Source organism: Phocoena sinus, chromosome 13 (genome assembly GCF_008692025.1).
Source record: "Phocoena sinus isolate mPhoSin1 chromosome 13, mPhoSin1.pri, whole genome shotgun sequence".
Lineage (NCBI taxonomy): Eukaryota > Metazoa > Chordata > Mammalia > Artiodactyla > Phocoenidae > Phocoena > Phocoena sinus.
Genome location: NC_045775.1, coordinates 34,947,890 through 34,965,258, shown reverse-complemented (window position 1 = coordinate 34,965,258; position 17,369 = coordinate 34,947,890). Strand labels below are relative to the sequence as shown.

At 56.5% G+C, this 17,369-nt stretch overlaps 2 protein-coding genes across 2 annotated transcripts; both read left to right on the top strand.

Annotated features, from left to right (window-relative positions):
* The first annotated feature begins 121 nt into the window (after positions 1-121).
* HAAO (3-hydroxyanthranilate 3,4-dioxygenase) lies at positions 122-13,092 on the top strand. The gene is made up of 10 exons (XM_032653293.1): positions 122-397; positions 1,321-1,399; positions 6,154-6,237; positions 6,533-6,639; positions 9,189-9,278; positions 9,622-9,665; positions 9,948-10,093; positions 11,917-11,985; positions 12,178-12,260; positions 12,359-13,092. Exons 1-10 carry the CDS (start codon positions 318-320, stop codon positions 12,435-12,437), a joined length of 861 nt encoding a protein of 286 aa, XP_032509184.1. The 5' UTR covers positions 122-317; the 3' UTR covers positions 12,438-13,092.
* A 110-nt stretch (positions 13,093-13,202) lies between these two features.
* On the top strand, positions 13,203-17,070 carry OXER1 (oxoeicosanoid receptor 1). The gene is given in 1 exon segment (XM_032653292.1): positions 13,203-17,070. A coding segment is annotated over 1 exon segment (1,098 nt). The 5' UTR covers positions 13,203-15,358; the 3' UTR covers positions 16,457-17,070.
* The last annotated feature ends 299 nt before the right edge of the window (positions 17,071-17,369 follow it).

Here is a 17,369-nt window from a genome sequence, read left to right as displayed (position 1 = left end):
TCTCTGGGGCCCAGGCGGAAAGTCTGGGGACAAGGGACCAGGAAGTTTCTCGATCCTGTGACTTACGGCCGGATCGGGCGCCCTACTCCGGCGCGGGTGGGCGGGGCGCCCAGGCTGCGAGGCTGGGCTAGGCGGCGCGGAGCGCGCGGGGGCTCCAGACCAAAGTCCGAGAGGGGCCACAGCGCGTCACGGATGGTTGCCCCGCCCTTTGACCCTCGGGATGCTGATTAACTAGGCGGCCAATAGGCGGTCGGGCAGAGGCGCGCCCCTCTGACGGCGCGGAACACAAGGCTCTGGAGCGCGGCTCCTGGGGGACCATGGAGAGCCCCGTGAGAGTGAAGGCTTGGGTGCAGGAGAACCGCGCCTCCTTCCTGCCCCCGGTCTGCAACCAGCTCCTGTGAGTCCCACGCACGCCCCCACCTTCCTGCCCTCTGTCCTCACCCCCTTCTCCTCCATCTGCACCCCTCAACCTCCAGCTCGGAGTTCGTCAACCCAGAAGCTTGCAGAAAGGGGGATGGCATTCTTGTGATGTTGAGGGAAGGGTGAGGACGGGCTATTCCGGGTTTCACCACCTTCGTCTGTTCCTCTTTCTGGTGACTGCGTGCTGCCTTGACGTCTGAGGATGGCTGGGTGACGGAGACTAAAGAGATACCGATGCCAGACGGCAGCCCTGTCCCCCAGGGCTGAGAAACAGCGCTCCAAACCCCACTGAAATTGGGGGGTGGGGAGGATACCCCAGAATCAATTGTAGAACGGAGGCCTGGGGACAGCCCAGTCGTACACGCACACTCCGTTCAGGAAGCTGCGGGCAGAGGGCAAAGTCAGAGGGTCAGCTTCTGCAGGAGGATCTCCACTTGGTGCTCTTCCCAGGCCCCGCTTTGCAGCTGGGCGCTCACAGACCCCCACCAGGCCCTCCCTGGCCACCTCTGCCCCAGCACCCAACAGGGCTGACCGTCTTCCTCCGGCAGACCTCTGAGGCCCTCCCCTGTGGACCCTTCACCTCCTTCCCCCTCATTCGCCTGGGTGGCCCTGCCTCGTGTGCGCCCCAGCTCCGGGTTCACAGTCCTGAGTTTGCTGGGTCCGCTTAACATCTCCAGCAGGGCGGCTCCTCAAACCACACAGCTCCAATCACTAACACCTTGACAAGCCCGAGACTGCCAAGTGTTTTCACATCCTCTCATTTAATTCTCCAGCAGCCCCATGAGGTGGGATTTTTTTTTCATATCTTTATTGGAGCATAATCGCTTTACAAGGTTGTGTTAGTTTCTGGTTGTACAACCACGAGCTGGTTCAGGACCTCTCCCCTCTCATCCACTGCAGGCACCAGAAGCAGCTCAAAATCATGTTCGTCGGGGGTCCCAACACCAGGAAGGACTACCACATCGAGGAGGGTGAGGAGGTAGGCCGCAGACTGCCCCCCTCCCCCCCAACCCCGCATCGACCCAGCCCCGGGGGAGGGGACACTTCCCCTGCCAGGGCCAGAGCCTGTGGATGAGAGAGGCGGGTGATCAGATGACTGATGGGTGAAGGGGGCACAACTGAAACCACAGGGTAAAACTGCTGCCTCGAAGTTGTGGGCATCCAGTGACACCCTTGACAACTCCCGGGAAAGAGTCCAGCCTCTGCGGGTGTGAGAGGCTCCAGCTGTTGGGCATCAGCCCCCAGACACAGAGGCCGTCCATGCTCCGGGGGGGATGCCCTGGCCCCCTCGCCCCCAAACCTGAATAATGCAAGATTGGCCTCCAAAGTGAGACCCCCTCCTTATCTAGAGGGCTGGGAGGCCCCCTCCTTATCTAGAGGGCACAAGACACATCAGTTGCTAGGAGCGATTTGATGGAGGGGTGGGCAGGTGGGAGGGGGAATTTGTACTAAATACCCTTCTGTACCTTGAATTTTGAACTGTATTTCTGTGCTATCAACCCCAAAGTAAACAAACAAAAGTAAACTCAAAGAAAAAAGATGGGCCCCCTTGAGAGACACAGATGGTTTCCCAGCTATCAGAATCTCTGGTGGCAAAGGTTCAGTATGGGGGGCCTGATGCTGGGGTTCAAGGTCCGGGGTTCAGCTTGGTCACCAGGCTCCACCCCCCCACCACTGGTGTCTCAGCCGCAGCCGGGGACTGGAGGGAACATAGGAGAATCACTCGCTTAACAAGCATTTGCCGAGCACCTAAGGCGTGGGGGAGGGCAGAGTGAGGAGGACCCCGGGCCAGCCAACCCCTCGCCTCTTCCCGTCCTAGGCCCCGCCCCTCTCCCGCCACCCACTTCTCACAACACACCTCACTGGAGGCCGTTTTCCTCTGGAAAACGTCAGCAGGAAAATCAAAACTACAGAGAGAAGATGGGATTGGATTGGGAGTGGCCCCAGTGGGGGAGATGAGGCTGGTCACAGGGTCTTTCCTGCCTGCCTCAGTCAGCCTCAGGACCCCCATCTTGTCTTCCAGAGGCTTCCACCCTGTGAGCCCAGGTCTCAGTGCCCACCTCTCCCGTCTCCCTCCCTCCTTCCTCCCCTTCTTGCCCCCTACCACCTCTGTCCCAGCCCCACCTCAAGGTCTCCCCAAGTGGATGGGTATCCACTTAGGGGCCCAAACCAAACCCTGACTCAGCTGGGTCGCTGGTGGGTGAGGAGGGCTGGCTTGAGCAGGTGTCCCCACTCTGGAGGGACCCTCAGGTGGTTGGGAGGGATTTGGGAATTCCCCTCAATCTGTGATGGCTTGGTCCTACCTGCGGTGGGGGAGAGTGCCAGCCACAGGCCCTGGCAGCCACAGGGCTGAGGGTCAACATCCTCTCTGTCCCTGCCTGTCCTTGAATCTGAGGAGAGTCCAGGGGCCAGGCTCCTCCCTGGTGAGGGAAGGGAGTCACTGAGCCAAATTCTCCTCCTGGTTGAACTGAGGACTCTGCAACAGCCTTTCAGGTGCCCGGGCTCTACCCACCACACACACACTCCAGTTACCTGACTCCTTCCCTTGGGGCGCACAGGTGCGAGGGAGCCTGGGCTGGGAGTCAGCTGGACCTGGAGTCTGCCTCTTACCAACCATGTGATTTGGCAGGGCCCATCACATCACCTCTCTGAGACTGTTTCCTCACAGCTCACGGGGGACACCGGCCCCTGGCCGGTGGAAGGTTGCAGTGTGGGTAGGGTATGTGCACAGAGCCTGGCACAGGGTTTAGGTGCTTAATACACATGGGTTCTCTGCACCCTCAGCCCCTCTCTGCCCTCGCCTGCCTGTAAGGCCTTTCCAGGCTGCGGAGGCCAGATTCGATCCAACGGCCAGTACAGTTCATCTTCTAGTTAGCCACAGGCCCCAAACATCATTTACTTCCAAACAGAGCATCATTCCTTCTGGATTGCCCGTGGCTGTTCAGGATTTTCTGCTGTTCAGGATCTGCACCTCTGCTCCAGGCTAGGCCTGGCCTGTCCCTCATCACAGGACAGGCCTCTAAAATTCCACTTTCTAAGATTTCTTTCTAAGTTGTTTAATGGCCACTAACACCTTGTAGCCTGCCCAGAAAGGGCTTGACTTTGGCCCAGACCATCGCTCCAGCCCTGCCGCCCACTCCAGCTTTCCCTGATATTTGTGGGGCCTAAGGGGTATGGCCCCCTCCCTAGAATTCTCTAGGCCTTTCCTCCTCTCCCCATAACCATGGAAGGACACCTCCCACATCTACAGACACATAGGGGCTTCCTCCCAGCTGAGGAGGGTTTGGGGGGAGTTTGCAGGATTGCTCCCTAGAAGAGCCTGATAAGTTTTTTCTTATTTGTTTTAAATAACTTGCATGAATTATTTTTAATAATAAAAGTAAATACTGTTTATTGTAGAAAACGTGCAGAATATAGGAAAGACAAACATAAATGTATACCTCGTTCATAATCCCACCACTCAGGGATGCCATGGTGAACACTGCCTGGATTATACATGTATGGCTACATAATTAGAAACCTGCTAGGTGTAGCTCTGAATCTTGCTTTCATATGATAACTTTAGTATTTTCCCATTTTATTAAGTTATTCAGAGACATCGCTTTTAATGGCTGCATAATGTTCTCTATTTTGTCTCTATCATAAAATAGTGCCATTTCCCCTACTGCTATTATTAGCATTATTTTTGCTATCCCTTCCATCACTAATATTAATAGCTAGTAATAGCTAATATTAATAACTATGTGCTGGGTACCTTTGTGTACAGCACCCTGGGCCCACTTCACAGCAACATTCTGAGTAGATACTGTCATTTTATAAATGAGGAAACGAGGCACAGAAAGGCTAACTGAATTGGTCAAAAGTACACGGTGACCTGGCCGAGCTGAGGGCCAGGTGACACTGGATGCTATGCCTTTAATTACCATGTGCTGTGATAAAACAGCCATGTACGTCGGCCACGAGGCACATGCATTTCTTAAGATTTTTTTTTTTTATGTGGACCATTTTTTTAAAGTCTTTATTGAATTTGTTACAATATTGCTTCTGTTTTTATGTTTTGGTTTTTTGGCCGCAAGGCATGTGGGGTCTTAGCTCCCTGACCAGGGATCGAACCCCCGCACTCCCTGCATTGGAAGGCAAAGTCTTAACCACTGGACCGCCAGGGAAGTTCCGAGCCAGGTGCATTTCTGATTCACTGAAGCCACTTTCCTAGAGATGGAAAGACTAGGACAAGCTGTAAGGTGGCCAACTGTCCTGGTTTTCCCTGGAATTTGACGGTTTCAGCGTGGAAGGTCCTGCATCCCAAGAAACCCTTACAGGGGTGTGAGCTGTGAAGGCTCTTCCTGCCCTTTGCCACATTGCCCTTCAGAGGGGTTGTGTCAGCTTGTCCTCATGTCAGACTGTAAAGCCACATTTCTCTAGTTTCCCTGAGCTCTCTTGATTTCTTTTAGTAGACTCTGGGACAAGAACCTCTATCTCCTCTAACTCCTTACACGATAGTAATAATTATTATTAATAACGCCCCTTCAACTATTGGCTGGGGCTCTTAACACCCGTGCAATGTGTGACTGGTAAAGAGAAAATGTGTCTTCCTCCTGCTCCTCCCAGTGCCATGGGTAATCTCAGTAAACACATTAATTAGGGACTTAGGATGGGATAAGAAAATGCGGTAGGAGCCCTGCGGCACCCGCTCCCCGCCCCAGGGAGACAGCAGGGGGCGAGTGCTTCCATCCCCAGAGCCCCCAACTCATCCCAGCTTCCAGCATCAAGTCCACCATTTACATGACCATTTATGTGTCCAGTCGACCTCCAGAGGGACTTGGACCAGCATAGCCCCATTCCAGGGCATCACTGTGGCCAGAGGAGCTAGCACTGGCTCCAGAGCTACACTCAGACTCAGGTCCAAACTGCTGCTCCAGGACTAACTGTGTGACCTTCGGCAAGTTGCTTCACTCTCTGAGCCTCAGTTTCCCTTTTTTCTTTTCTGCAGAATGGGGCTAATAATATTTTTGGAGGTTGTCACAAAGATTTCTGATAATGTACAGGCATACCTAAGAGATATTGCAGGTTCGGTTCCAGACCACTGAAAGAGAGCAAATATTGCAATAAAGTGAGTCACATGAATCTTTTGGTTTCCCACTACATGGAAAAGTTATGTTTACACCGTCCTGTAGTCTATTAAGTGTGCAATAGCATTATGTCTAAAAAAACAGTATACATACCTTAACTTAGAAATAGTACTGTTGGGAAAATGGCACCAATAGATTTGCTCAATGCAAGGTTGCCACAAACCTTCAATTAAAAAAAAAAACGCAGTATCTGGGAAGCGCAATAAAGCACAGCACAATAAAACACAGCCTGTCCGATTAGGAAAGTGCTTGCCCAGCCCCTAGGATGCAGCAAATGGGTAGCTCTCCTTACCTGGCTGATGGGTCCCTGAATTGTCCGCTAAGCATCTCAGCCAGCCTCCTGCCCTCAAGCCAGACACCACCTGTTACGTCCTGGGTACTTTGGTCATCACTTTAATGTCAAGGTATGATCCTCATGTGTCCCCAGCCCTTTTATCTGTGGCCTGTGTCAGGGGAGGCTGGGGCCTCACGTGAGAGCGACCGAGGTGCTCATGAACCCTGAGGCCTTCAGGAAGTTCCTCAGGTTTCCTGGTCAGAACTCAGGCCAAAGATCTGGAAGAGGGACTGGGGAGGGTCCAAGCCTGTCAGCTGTCCTTTGCCACAGGTGTTTTACCAGCTAGAAGGCGACATGCTTCTCCAAGTCCTGGAGCAAGGGAGACACCGGGATGTGGTCATTCGGCAGGGAGAGGTAAGGCTGGGCCCCAGAACAGGACCCCAGCATGTCCACTCTCCTGGCTTTTGTGGTGGTCTTGTGCTCCCAGCCTCTTCCTGCCCTCCTACCTGCCCAGCCTGCCTCGGCCCCGTCCTCAGGCACTTCCTCCTCAAGGCTGTCCATCTCAGCACAGCCTGACATCTCCTCTAGTTCCCGGGTGGAGGCTTGGAAGAGAGGGGGCTGGGCTGGACTGTGGTCAGCTGGGGAGGCCTGGGACGCTGCAGCACTGAGGCCTCCGTCGGGGGCTGGCACCTTGTCCCCACCCCTGCAGATCTTCCTCCTGCCCGCTGGGGTCCCCCACTCTCCACAGAGGTTTGCCAACACAGTGGGGCTGGTGATTGAGCGGAGGAGGCTGAAAACGGAGCTAGATGCACTCAGGTAAGTGGGCCTGGTCTGGGGGTCTGGCGCAGAGATGGGAGGGAAGCAGCAGGATCCTAGATAGACCCAAGAAAGCCACTCAGCCACCGAGAGGGCTGGTGGCAATGGAGATCCTGCATTTGCTGGCTGATGGGGAGGGATTGGGGTAGGTGGTAGGGTGGGTCTGATGATGCTGGGGAGACGGGGTGTTCTCTGTGACCGCCTGGGAGCCCATCAGCCTGACACCTTCTGGCTGGGCCCAGAACATGTGGGATCTTAGTTCCCCGACCAGGGATTGAACCCACGCCCCCTGCAGTGGAAGCGTGGAGTCTTAACCACTGGACCACCAGGGAAGACCCAGAACCTGTGCTTTCTGCACTGAGGTCTGCTGGGGAAGGGCAGGGGGATGGATGCCAAAGTCAAACCCACCTGGCCCAGGGCAGCCCGGAACAGTGCTGCTTCTCCCAGCCTCCCACCCCAGAGCTGAGTTTCCGCCAGTACGCCCCTCTTCTTGTTTCTCTACCCCAGCTCATTCCACACCCAGCACTGACATTTGAATAACACTTACTATGTGCTGGCCACCGCTTTATGTGTATTTATTCCTTTAACCCTCACAATGATCCTATCCGGTGGGTACCGTTATGTACTTTACAGATGAAGAAACTGGGCCCAGGGAAGTTGAGTTTGCTAGAAAGTGGCCGAGCTGGCATTATAGAGAAATACGAAGTTAGGGCCGGGACCGCCTAGTTGGGAGTGTGAGTAAACACCAAGGAGGGGACGAATATGGGTGCAGAGATGGGTGCTCTGTTTCTATAGCAGATTTCTAGAACAGAGTTCCCATCTTCTTCCATTCAGTCACCCGATTATTATCCTCTGAAAGGAGGACTCAGCCTGTGGTTCAGGGGGACCCAGATTTTTCCAAAAGCTAAGCTATTTTTTAACTAAGAAAATTAAAATTTCCCAGCAAGTTACTGAAATCAGAAAACTCTGTTATAATGGACATTTTAAAAATGTCCACATCTTGTGTTATAATGGACATTTAAAAAATTCTTCCCTTTTTTTCTAATTACCAAAGTCATACATGATCAATCTTGAAATCTGGAAAAGTACAAGAAAGCAAAATGAACAAAATTAAAATGACTTGTCAGGTAAAAGGTAAATTTGATAGCATGTGAATGATATCTCAATAAAACAAAATAAAGAGAAAACAAGCAGAAAAAAGTCATCCCGCCAATGAAAGCTAACAAAGCACTTAGACGTCCATCTCATCTTTTTTCTATGCATATCTACACCTTACAACATTGCAGTCTTATTGCAAGCATGGGTTTGAGTTTTGCTTTTTTTTTTTCATATCTCTCATGCTATTAAATGCTTTGCAAAAACGCCATGTTAATGACTGCTAATCATCTAATCTACTGCAGAATAGCCTGTTGTAGAAATAGCTGCCTGGCCTTAAATTCGAAAGTAGATTGTTGACATGGGGCTTTATATGGGGAGTCTTCAGTGATGGAGAGGACGGCGTCTTCAGTAACACTTTTACAGCAAATTCAATAACAGATTTCATCTGGCTGCTTTTGACCTTTAATAAAAGCCAGGGGCTCAACATTAAAATGCCACTCTGAAGGCAGTTCCTGGAGGGCATCAAGGTCCAGTTATGAGGCTTTCCAGTGGCCAGCTCCATCCCAGGATAGAACGTAGGGTGTCAGGCAGGGTGGATGCACTGTGTGTCTACAAACCATCGCCCATAAGCGGGACCACTTCTCTTTTTCAGGAGGAGCCGAAGAGCAGAGCTGGCCCGGCACTGGGAGCTAAGCTTGGGGATTAGGCATTCAGTCATTAGATGTGCTGCATACACAGGGCCCTGAGGCCCAGCCCCGGTCTGCCCCCGCGCTCCTCAGGCCAGTGGAGCTGCACGCCAGGCCGGGCTGCCGGCCTGGGTGGGCCTCAGGGAGTCTACTAGAGGCTATGTGTACAGGCGTATGGACCTTCCTCCAGAGAAGAGGCCCAGCGCTTCGCTCCAGTTCTCAGAGCCATCCATGACCCCAGAAGAAGGACCCCCTCATCTGGGGGACATCTTCAGCACGTTGGTTCCTTAAGGTTCCGTGTGCTCTGACCTAGAGTGCCAGCACACTAGGGCCCGGATCAGGCTCAGCCTCAGCTTCCCCTTCTGGAAAAGCATTTGTCACTGATGCTGTGTTTCTAAGACTGTCTCCAGTCTGCCCTGCTTCTGCCACTTAGAGGCTGTGTAATCCCTGCCAAGTTACCCAGCTTCTCCCTGAACCTCGGAGTTCTATCTACTTTGTAAATGGTCAAGTTTGGGGAACCAGTAAGAGCTATGGGAACGGGGTCGGTAATAGCCCACCCACGTTGGGGCCACACGGGGGCTCCTGGGAGAGCCGAGTGTGGGTGAGCGTGCATCGGCCACTAGGTTGCGCTAACAGGATGAAGCAGGCCGTCAGCTCTGTAGGGCCGGCCTGGGCCCGGCCAATCACGAGCAGAGCCAGGCCCGAGGAAGGCTGCCCTGAGGACGTCCAGGTGGGGAGCTGGGTGCCCACTTTTTGCTCTGGCAGGTACTACGTAGGCGACACCACTGACGTCCTGTTTGAGAAGTGGTTCTACTGCGAGGATCTCGGCACACAGTTGGCCCCCATCATCCAGGAGTGAGCCTCCCAGCCCAGCCCCTGCCCCCCGCTCTCCTGAGGCCCCATGCCCTGGCTGGGGAGAGCAGACCCAGCCCAGCAGTGCTCCTCAGCAGTACCTGCCAGCCTGGAGCCATCAAGTCCAGGATTTAGGGAGAAAGTCTGCCCCTCCCCAGGGTGGAAAGCCCCCTGGGGAGGGGAGGGAAAGGATGGTGGATATACAACAAATTGTGTGAGGGCACCATGAGTGTGTGCGGGCTCCTGCACCCCGGAGTGTATGAGTGTGTGTTTGTGTGTGTGTGTGTGTGTGTGTGCGCGCGTGCGTGTCTCACTAGCCACTACTCTTCCCCCTTTGTGCCTGCAGGTTCCTTAGCTCTGAGCAGCACAGAACAGGAAAACCCAACCCTGGTAAGGCGACTAGGAACCATCTTTCTCCCCTTCCCCCTCCCTCCCTCCCTCCCTCCTTTTCCGGAGGAGGGTGGGTCTTGGGAGTCTCCTTTTGAGTACTCTGCCCTGTACCCAAGGCACAAGAAGATGGCACCAAATAGTACCCCCCATGGCTGCTTGGTCCTTGAGCTGGAGCCAGAGCCCATTCCAGCGATTGGGAGCTGGGACCCCTGGGAACTGGGCCCTCTGGGGCGGGGCCGGCGGGGCCAGAGGACGCTGACCACAGCTGTGCTGTGGGTGCAGACCAGCTGCTCAAGGAACCGCCATTCCCCCTGAGCACACGGTCCGTCATGGAGCCCATGTCGCTGGAGGTCTGGCTGGCTGGCCACCGCAAGGAGCTGCATGCTGGCATACCCCTCAGCCTGTTTGGAGACACCTATGAGACCCAGGTAACACAGCCCTGGGCCACCCAGGGCATCTGCCCAGCAGCCCCGGGAGATGGGAACTAATTACACATGGACACACACACACACACACACACACACACACACACTCACATGCCAGTCTTGGAGGTTGTGGACACAAGCATAGGTCTTCTTGTTTCTTCCCTGACTCTGAGAATGATGGCTTTGCTGTGAGTGGAAGCCCATGGAGGTTATGTGGTCCCCAGCAATCTTTCTTTGCCTTCGGAGTAGGGGGTTGCCGCATCCACTGAGAGATTCCTGGGGGTCTGGGGTCATCTCCCTGCCAGGATTTCCTGGGCCTTTGGCCAATCATAGCCTTGGCAGCCAGAAGGGAAAGAGATATTTGGGGGTGAGGGTTGGGTGGAGAGTTGCACAGAGAGAGACCCAAACAAGGCTTGCCTCCTTCCATTCAACATTTATTGAGTGCCTATTATGCTTCAGGCTTTAGTAGGAAAATAAGATAGAGTCACTGTCTCAGAGAGTGTATGGTCTAGTAAATGGAGAAGTTAATCAACAATTGCCACGATCATGTGATACCTTCTTTGGTAGAGAAGCTACAGGAAGCCATAGGAGGATAAAGGAAGAACCAAGCTGTGAGGGAAGTCAGGGACGACTTCCTGGAGGAGGTGATGTATAGGCTGAGTTTTAAAGCTATTGTAGGAGTTTGCAAAAGGAAAAAAGGGAGATGGAGAGCCCATTCTAGGTGAAGGAGAAGCCTAAGCAAAGGCATGGAGGCTTGAAACAGGCTGACATTGCAAACAGCTGATGTTGGGGAACCAGGACAGGGGAGTGGGGGCAGCAGATACAATTGGTAGATGGCCAAAGTAGCAGGCAGTGCCCACATGCTAGCAGCTCTCCTGGGCTGGGCAAGGTGCAAGGACGAATCCTGGAAACAAGAGAGCTTCACCCAAGTGCTGAAGCGGGGAGCAGGGGGTTGACCAGGCTACAGTGGTGTTTCAGAAAGATCACTGTAGCCTGAGTGAGGACTGGATCAGGAGGGCAAGTGTGGCAACGAGGAGACCTGCCAGGAGGCTCACGTTCACTTGTGCTTTACCGTTTGCCACTGGTACATCCCTTGGAGTTTGAATTAGATACCCCCGTGGAGGGGATGATCACTGGATGCAAACCTGCCCTAAAAGGCCCAGCCAGCCGAGCCCTGAGCTTACACAGGGCTGTGAGAGCCGGCGCGCCCCACCACGCCTCCCCCACCCCATTCTTTCACACCCCTCCTTCTCCCTGCTTCAGCTCACTCCAGCCAACATCTACTGAGTCCCACTCTGGGCCGCTGGGAGCGTGGCCTGCACAGCAGCTGTGGGTTCCGGCTGATGCAGGTCAGAGCTGCTCGGCCTCCCTCTCGCTCTCATTCATCCCCTCCCACCTCCCTCCTCCTCCTCCTTAGGCCAGACTCCTAACCTCTCACGAGGAAGGGAGGTGGGCATCCTCTGGGGAGTTCATGCGTGTGTGCTACGTGCATCTGTGCTGTGCCATGCACACACACGTGCCTCGTGTGCCCCTGGTAGGCGTGCCTCCACATGGGTCAGCAGTTGTGTCGTGCGTCCGAGGGGCCAGAAATGTAGGTGGATGTGGAGGGCAGGCACGTGTGATCCCCAACAGCAGGTGGCCAGGGGGCCCTGTGGCCTGGGCAGCCTTCCTCTCCAAGGTCAGCTCTCTGCTCCGCACCTGGGAATGAGGCTGTGTTGCGGGCCCCATCCCTGCCCCACGCAGGCCTGGTGTCTCGGGGCCAGGTTCAAGGCCATCTCCCACGTGGGGCAGGATGTGCCGGAAAGCTCCGTGTCACTTCCCCGCAGGTGATGGTCTGCGGACAAGGCAGCAGCGAAGGCCCGAGACAGGACGTGGACGTGTGGCTGTGGCAGTTGGCAAGTGGGCCCGGGGGGGGGGGGGGCGGGGGGGGCACTGCCTCCTGCCTGCCTGTGAGGACCAGGCTGCTCCTGGGGTGCCCACAGCCCGGATCAGCTCCCGGGCCTCCTTGCCAAGGCTGACTCAGGGATGCTCGGACAGGTGCCGTGGCCTGACAGCCTCCATTTGTTTCTCCTATTCCTCTTTCCTAGGAGGGCTCCTCGGTGGTGACGATGGAAGGACGGCGCCTGAGCCTGACCCCCGATGACAGCCTCCTGGTGCCAGCTGGGACCGCGTGAGTACCCGGGGAGGATTTACCCCCAACTGTGGGACTGCCCATCTTTCCCTGGGATCCCAGCCTTGTCTGAGCCCCGCCCACCGGCGTCGCCACAGGTATAGCTGGGAACGAGGGCAAGGCTCCACGGCCCTGTCTGTGACTCAGGACCCTGCCCGCAAGAAGCCCCTGGGGTGACTGATCCTCATGCCGCGGGCCCAGAGCTGCCACAGGGTGCCCCCAAGCGCCACCCCTGCCAAGTAACTCTCTCAGCCCCACCGCTTCTACGTGCACTGCTGCCGAGTGACTCAGTGTCTCCTGGGCCGGGTCCTGGACATCACTGTCATCCATCCTCCTCCTGTCCTCTCCAGGATTGCCAGGTTCCTGGGGGCTGTAGCTCCCTTCACCCCTAACAGCCTTCAGCCCACTGCCCTGCAGGGTTCTGCCGGGCGGACTGCTCCGAGGCCAGGGTCCTCTCCATCCCTCTGTCCACAGGCTCAGCGCAGCACCTGCCTGATGCCAAGAAGGTCCTTAGTAAAGGCTTCCTGACAGACGGGCACCTATGGGTCTGCACACACACAGCCTGTGATCTTTGCCAGACACCTGGTGCTCCCATGACTGTGTGCGTGTGCAGGGGGGAGGGAGATCTGGAGCACTGGGTGACCGTGGACCTTGTGGAGGGTCTGTGATCGGCTCCCCCTGCTTGTAGAGAAGCCCTCATGCTGTATGTGTGGCCCCTCCACGCGAGCTCCTATGCCTGTCCTGCGGCACAGCTGACGTCCCTCTGCCTCTTTCTCACTTACTCTTTTTACGTAACTTTAAAATATAGCATCTGTTGAGGTTTCTCTCCCCAGTAACTGAAGTGACTTGTGCTCATTGTAGAAAACGTAGAAATACTAAAAACACAAAATCCCCCCAGCTGGAATAATACACAAACATTGTGATGAGCCTTCAGAGGGGCGTAAAGCTGTTCAGGAGCTTGGCAGCAGGGGGGAGGGCTGTCTGGCCTCCTCCCCCTTCTCCCCCCTGCTATGTACAGGCCCCCGTGGGGTCCAGGAGTGCTGGGAGCCCCGGACGCAGCAGTGGGTAGAGACGAATCATGCAACCTGCAGAGGGAGATCCGGGCTCGGTTTCATGGGGCTTCATTGAGAAGTTGGTGAGGGGTCGCACGTGGGGGGAACTGAAGCTGGATCTGGATGAAACAGGTCCCTGGGTAGAGTCAGCACTTCCTCCAGAAAACCTGGGTCTGAACCCTGCCTCCCCCGCCCCAGCCTGCCGGCTCATTGCTTCGATCCCCTCCACTGACAACGGCAAAGGAGACCCTGACTTTGCTGAAAGGACTTCCGGCCCTGAGGGATGTCGGGACCTTCACCCACCTACCGCTCTAGAGGATTTCCTCTCCTACAAGCAATGAAGAAACACCACCAGCCTCCCCCGAAGCTTCCACCGGTTCAGGGCAGTGAGGGCAGAGGCTGGGCGTGTGCCCGGGCTGCAGTGATGTGTTTCTCTGCACAGGAGCTGAGGACAGAACACACGAATGTCCCAGGGAGGCCCCCTGGGCAGGGTGCACGTGGCCACGAGATGGGCCCCCTAGTGCCAAGGGTGGGCCTAATCCAAGACAGAAAATCACGAAAATTAGATCTCCCGTTTTTCTGAACACCGACTCTGTGCCAGGGAATTTGCTAGACGTTTTCACATACATGACCTCATTTAATCCTTACAGCTCTCCAAGAAGGTGGTAGCACCCCATTTTACAGATGAGGCTCAGAGAGATTTGGAAAGCAGGCAGCTCTGTTTCCAGCCCAGGCTTGTCTGTATTCAAAGCTCAGTCTGGTGGTCCCACCACCCTGCACCCCGTGGTTATGGCCTATCTGCCCTCAGCCTTGGCCAGTGGGAGCCCAGGGCAGCAGAAAGGCCTGGAGGATCTGTGGGAGAGGGGCCAACGGCCACTGCGTCTGAAACCCAGAGACTCAGAGTTGGCAGCACACAGCGCCCTGCTGACCACAGCCGTTTGGCATGGAGGCAAGGGGGTGGGGCATGTCAGATCCCGGAGCCTGGAACCACAGCCCCTCTTGGTTCTGTCCCAGGTTACCAGGAGCCCCGGGCCCTCATCTCTGCCCGCAGGCCTGGTGCCATGGGCTCATGAGAATACCACGCAGAGGGGAGCAGGACTCGTACCTTATCTGAAGCCAGCCACAGCTTCCCACTCCCCTCTCCGCAGGGAGTACTGGGTGATGGCCGGCTAAGTGGGGTGGACAGTGTCAGGGAACTTCGAGGACTCTCAAGATTGTTCTGTTTGTGGGAGAAGCCCCCATGTCCCCAGGCCATGGCAGTAGAAACTTGGTAGGGGAGCCCTCTGCCTGTGGGATGTACTTCATCACGGATGTGGACTTGGGACCATCACAGACTTTGGAAGCATCAGGAATCTGAGAATAACGACAGCAGGCTGGCGGACGTACAGCAGGCTGTTCTCACCAGGCTGTGAGCACGACGGTCAGGGTGTTGACTGGACTCCCGCCTCCCTCTCCCAGGACGATGTCTTGTTGGCTCCACAGTCCCTGCTGCCAGAGCTGGTGTGGGCAGGGAGGCAGCCACCCAGTCTGCGTCTGTGATGGGGTGGGAGGGGTCCAGGGTGGTCTGCATGAACCGGAGGGCTCTGAGTTGCCAGGACAAGCTCCTGCCTTCAGGCAGGCCAATGTCTGACCACTCAGGGCTGTGAACACTCTCCCCAACCTCACCCCAGCTGGGCCTTCCTCCCACTTCAGGGTTTCTCTGGGCCTCCACTCACCCTGATGAGCCCTGCAGCCTCCTCCGCCAGGGGCAATGCAGATTCCAACGGAGGCGGAGCTTAGAGACCTCACACACAGGCCACAGGCCACCCGGTACCCGGGGAGGTACCCAGGGGAGGCGTGGAGGGAGGGAGGGCAGGCTGCAGGGTTCCCCTTTGCCTGCAAATGGGAACACAGCGTTTCTCAGTGGCTGCGAGGATGCTGAGGAAAACCCCAGGATACTGAGTCATCGCGGTGGCCGGCTGATAGCAAGCACTAACCCTTGAACACTCTCGTGCGGGGGTAGGATGACCGTAGAAACGTCTCTCAGACCCACGGTGCAAGCAGCCCATGGAATTTCATAACCTGAGCTCTCCCTCTCCCCTTCCTTCCCTCTCTCCCTCCTCACTCCCTCCCTCCTCCTCACCCTCTGCCTTCACCACTGCCTTGGGGTCACCTGGAGAGGCCCCGGCTCCCTGCCACCCGGCCTCCTCCCCTATGGTGTCTGCCTTCCTGGCGCCAGTCCTGAGCGTGGAATTTGTCCTGGGCCTGGTGGGGAACAGCCTGGCCTTCTTCCTCTGCTGCTTCCACGCGCGGCCCTGGACATCCAGCACTGTGTTCCTGGTCAGCCTGGTGGTGGCCGACTTTCTCCTGATCATCAACCAGCCTCTTCGCGTGGACTACTACTTCCTCCACGAGACCTGGCGCTTCGGGGCCACTGCCTGCAAAGTCAACCTCTTCGTGATCGCCACCAACCGCTCCGCGAGCACGGTCTCCCTCGCGGCCGCCTCCCTCGCCCGCTACCTGAAGGTGGTGCGGCCTCAGCACGTGCTGAGCAGGGCCTCCGTGTGGGCAGCCGCCCGGGGGGCCGGGTGACTCTGGGGGGGAATGCTGCTCCTCAACGGGCACCTGATCCCGACCACCGATTCCAGCCACTCCTGCCTCAGTTACCAGCTGGGCACGAGCCCCTCGGCCTCACTCCCCTGGCACCAGGCCCTGTTCGTGCTGGAATTCTTCCTGCCGCTGGCGCTCATCCTCTTTGCCATCATGAACATCACGCTCACCAGCCGGCGCCGAGGCCCGGACGTGCAGGCGGGCCCGCGGAGGGCCGTGCGCATGCTGGCCGCGGTCGTGGCCATCTACGCGGTCTGCTTCTTGCACAGTGTCATCTTCGGCAAAGCTTCCATCGTGGCCTTCCGCCTGCACGCCTGCTGCACCCTGGACATCTGCTCGCAGCTCTTCCATGGCTCCCTGGCCTTCACCTACCTCAACAGTGCCCTGGACCCCATGCTCTACTGCTTTTCCGACCCCAACTTCCTCTGCCAGGGCCGGGCCCTGCTGGGCCTCACCCAGGGCTGGCAGGCCTCCGCCAGCGACAAGAGCACCTACCAGCCCTCTGCCTGGCGCCGGGTGGCCTCTGGGAAGGTGGTGGCCGCAGAGAGGCTATAGGCAGAGGTGTCGCAGGAGATCTCGGAGGAGGGCTGACCAGGAAGGCCCTCCCAGGACAGGGGCCCTGCTGCGGTACCACAGGAGGGAAGACTGCCAGCCTCTGGGCTGGAGGGACAGGGTCACTCCCTGGACTGTTGCCAGCACAGGGTCCCTCAACCAACTGGACAAGGGACATCTGCAGGAGCCAGGTGGGTGGCAGGGAGAGAAAAGGGTCTTGGCTTGGAGTCGTGTGTCCCAGATGATGTCCCCAAAGCACAGAGCATGATGGCAGGTGGAGACAGGCAGGGGCTCCGGGACTCCAGCTCAGGCAGAGGGCCACACAGCTGCCCTGGCCCGGGCCGGAGCTGGAGGACTGCGAGAGCAGAAGTCTTGCTTTAGAAATTAGACAGCTGCATTTTCTGTCATCTCCAGTTTGTCTTTTTCAATACTAACAAACTTCCTTTTGAAAATGCAAGGCTGCCTCAGCTGTTCTAAGGAAAACCAGTAAGTTACATTTGGGTCCATCTGGCTCTGGCATCAGGAGGGTTCAAAGCGAGTTCCCCAAGATGAAGGGACAGTCTGGGGACAGAAGCAAGAACAGAAGCTTCCACATTGATCCTGGAGCCCTGGTGTGCCCTTGAAGTCAGAACGCTTCCCTGGGAGAGGTCCTCAGGCTCATGGGATGGGCTGCCCACCTGGATCCCTGGGAGGCCCCTGACTTACTCTCCTGCGGGACCACGTGAGGATCTTCAGCCTGGGAAGTTACCACCTCCATCCAGTTCAGGCTCCTGGCTCGGCTTGGATCCCCTCCCCTGGCTTTCCTCAGCCCCAAGTACCCTTCTCTGGCCCTGGAACCTGTGGTGGCTGCTACCCAACCAGGACAGGATGCTGGATGGGGTCAGGGGTCTCCAGGTCACCAGAGCAAGCTCACCGC

Coding starts and splice junctions, on each gene's coding strand:
- HAAO (XM_032653293.1), top strand. CDS start 318: ATGGAGAGCCCCGTGAGAGTGAAGGCTTGGGTGCAGGAGAACCGCGCC. Junction 6,238..6,532: donor TGGTCATTCGGCAGGGAGAG/GTAAGGCTGGGC, acceptor CCACCCCTGCAG/ATCTTCCTCCTGCCCGCTGG. Junction 6,640..9,188: donor ACGGAGCTAGATGCACTCAG/GTAAGTGGGCCT, acceptor TTGCTCTGGCAG/GTACTACGTAGGCGACACCA.